The 1,587-nt window shown below is 54.3% G+C and overlaps 1 protein-coding gene across 1 annotated transcript in view; it reads right to left on the reverse strand.

The window, feature by feature from the left end:
* The window catches only part of SARDH (sarcosine dehydrogenase), a gene marked incomplete at its 5' end in the record, with an annotated part of 22,609 nt that overhangs the window by 11,056 nt on the left and 9,966 nt on the right, over window positions 1–1,587 (reverse strand). The window contains 2 exons of the mRNA XM_009699610.1: window positions 235–373; window positions 914–1,038. Of these exons, the coding sequence (XP_009697912.1) occupies window positions 235–373; window positions 914–1,038 (264 nt within the window). The remainder of the gene's footprint in view (window positions 1–234; window positions 374–913; window positions 1,039–1,587) is intronic.

The following is a 1,587-nucleotide window of genomic DNA, read 5'->3' on the forward strand; positions in this document are numbered from 1 at the left end:
GCACATTTGCCCCTGTGTAAATAAGAGCAGAATCCAGCCCCTGGTGAGGACAGGGAAAGCAGTCGCTCTCACACATTTCCCATACCCTCTGCAAAAGCAGGATTTAAAAGAAAAGCCAGTTTGGATCCCCTCCTTGGTTTGTTTTGGGGTAAGATATGATTTCCCAGGGCATCCTTCCAGGGCAGCGCTCAGCAGAGGCAGCACGCAGCCAAAATAAGGGGGCTGAGCCGGTACCTGGTGCTTTGCTCACATCAGCTGTAAATAGCCAGTTCGCCGCTTTGGTTGCTTCAGGACCAACCAGGTAGAATTTCCCAAAATAAGACATGTCGAAGAGAGCCAGGGCATTTCTGCACGTTAAGCATTCATTCTTGATCTACAAGCAAAGCAAACATACTGCTGGAGTTGAGCCATGTTCTCACTCCACAAAGGGAGACACACGTTAACATCATTTACGTACTGAGAAACGATACCAGGACACACGCCTGGTGCCTTTAAAGGCTGTAAGGCTTCAAAACCCTTCTGAAAAATCAGATATTCAATGGAGCAAGTCTGACAGGCCATCCTGTATGCTCAGTCCCACTCCCTACCTCACTAATACAGTGACAGTTATCAATAATAATAGTTAAATTTTATCAGATTGGGTATTTCCCCCAAACTGGTCTCAACTCCTTCATTTGGGAAAGCAGCAGTAAAATTCCCGTGGCCCCTCCGCTGAGGTTTCCAAGCACGGGCCACACATTTCTCTTGATCTTTTTGGAACATTTTTCCCAGTTTTGGGCAAAGCTCACTCTAAACCTCTCCAACTCCACCCAAAGCAGCGGTGTGGCACGGGCTCTGCTGCCTCTAACCCTCTCAGCTCCAGATGTGCCCAGCAGTTTTGGCTGGGGGGAGGGGGCTGCCCCCCTGCACTCACAATGTCATGGTGGGGAGGGAAGTCAAAGGTGTACTCGTCCCCCAACAGCCGGTTGTAGGTGTAGTCCCTGTGGCGTTCCTGGCCGTATGCACCGTAGTAGTCGTAATCCAGAACCTGAGGGGGAAGCGGGAGGATGGGGGCGGTGAGGAAGACAGCGTGAGGCTGAAGCCAAGGGGCTGCTCCCAGTCGCATTCACCCATAGCAGGTGAGAAGTGGGTCTGTGCAGGATCTGGATGTGGTGACGGGTCCCCACCCTGGCATCCCTGCCCACAGTGATGGGTCCCCACCTCGGCATCCCTGCCCACAGGGATGGGTCCCCACCTCGGCATCCCTGCCCGTGGTGATGGGTCCCCACCCCGGCATCCCTGCCCGTGGTGATGGGTCCCCACCCCGGCATCCCTGCCCGCGGTGATGGGACCCCTCCCTGGCATCCCTGGCCCACTGCTCTTCAATATATAGAAGTGAGATTGGTGCGTCTCATTTGGGGGCATTGCAGGCAGAAGCCGCCTGTTGCAGCAGGACCCGCAGACAGACACACGCAGTGCGCACACACAGATCTCCCTCTTACCGCTGCTGTAGTGATGCAGAGCCCAACAGCTTTTATGGACCCATTTTGGGGACATGCAACTCCTTGCAGCATATCGCACACCCTGCACACGCAGGATGCATCCTAC

The sequence above is a fragment of the Cariama cristata genome, unplaced genomic scaffold (assembly GCF_000690535.1).
Source record: "Cariama cristata isolate BGI_N322 unplaced genomic scaffold, ASM69053v1 scaffold18994, whole genome shotgun sequence".
NCBI classification, from domain to species: domain Eukaryota; kingdom Metazoa; phylum Chordata; class Aves; order Cariamiformes; family Cariamidae; genus Cariama; species Cariama cristata.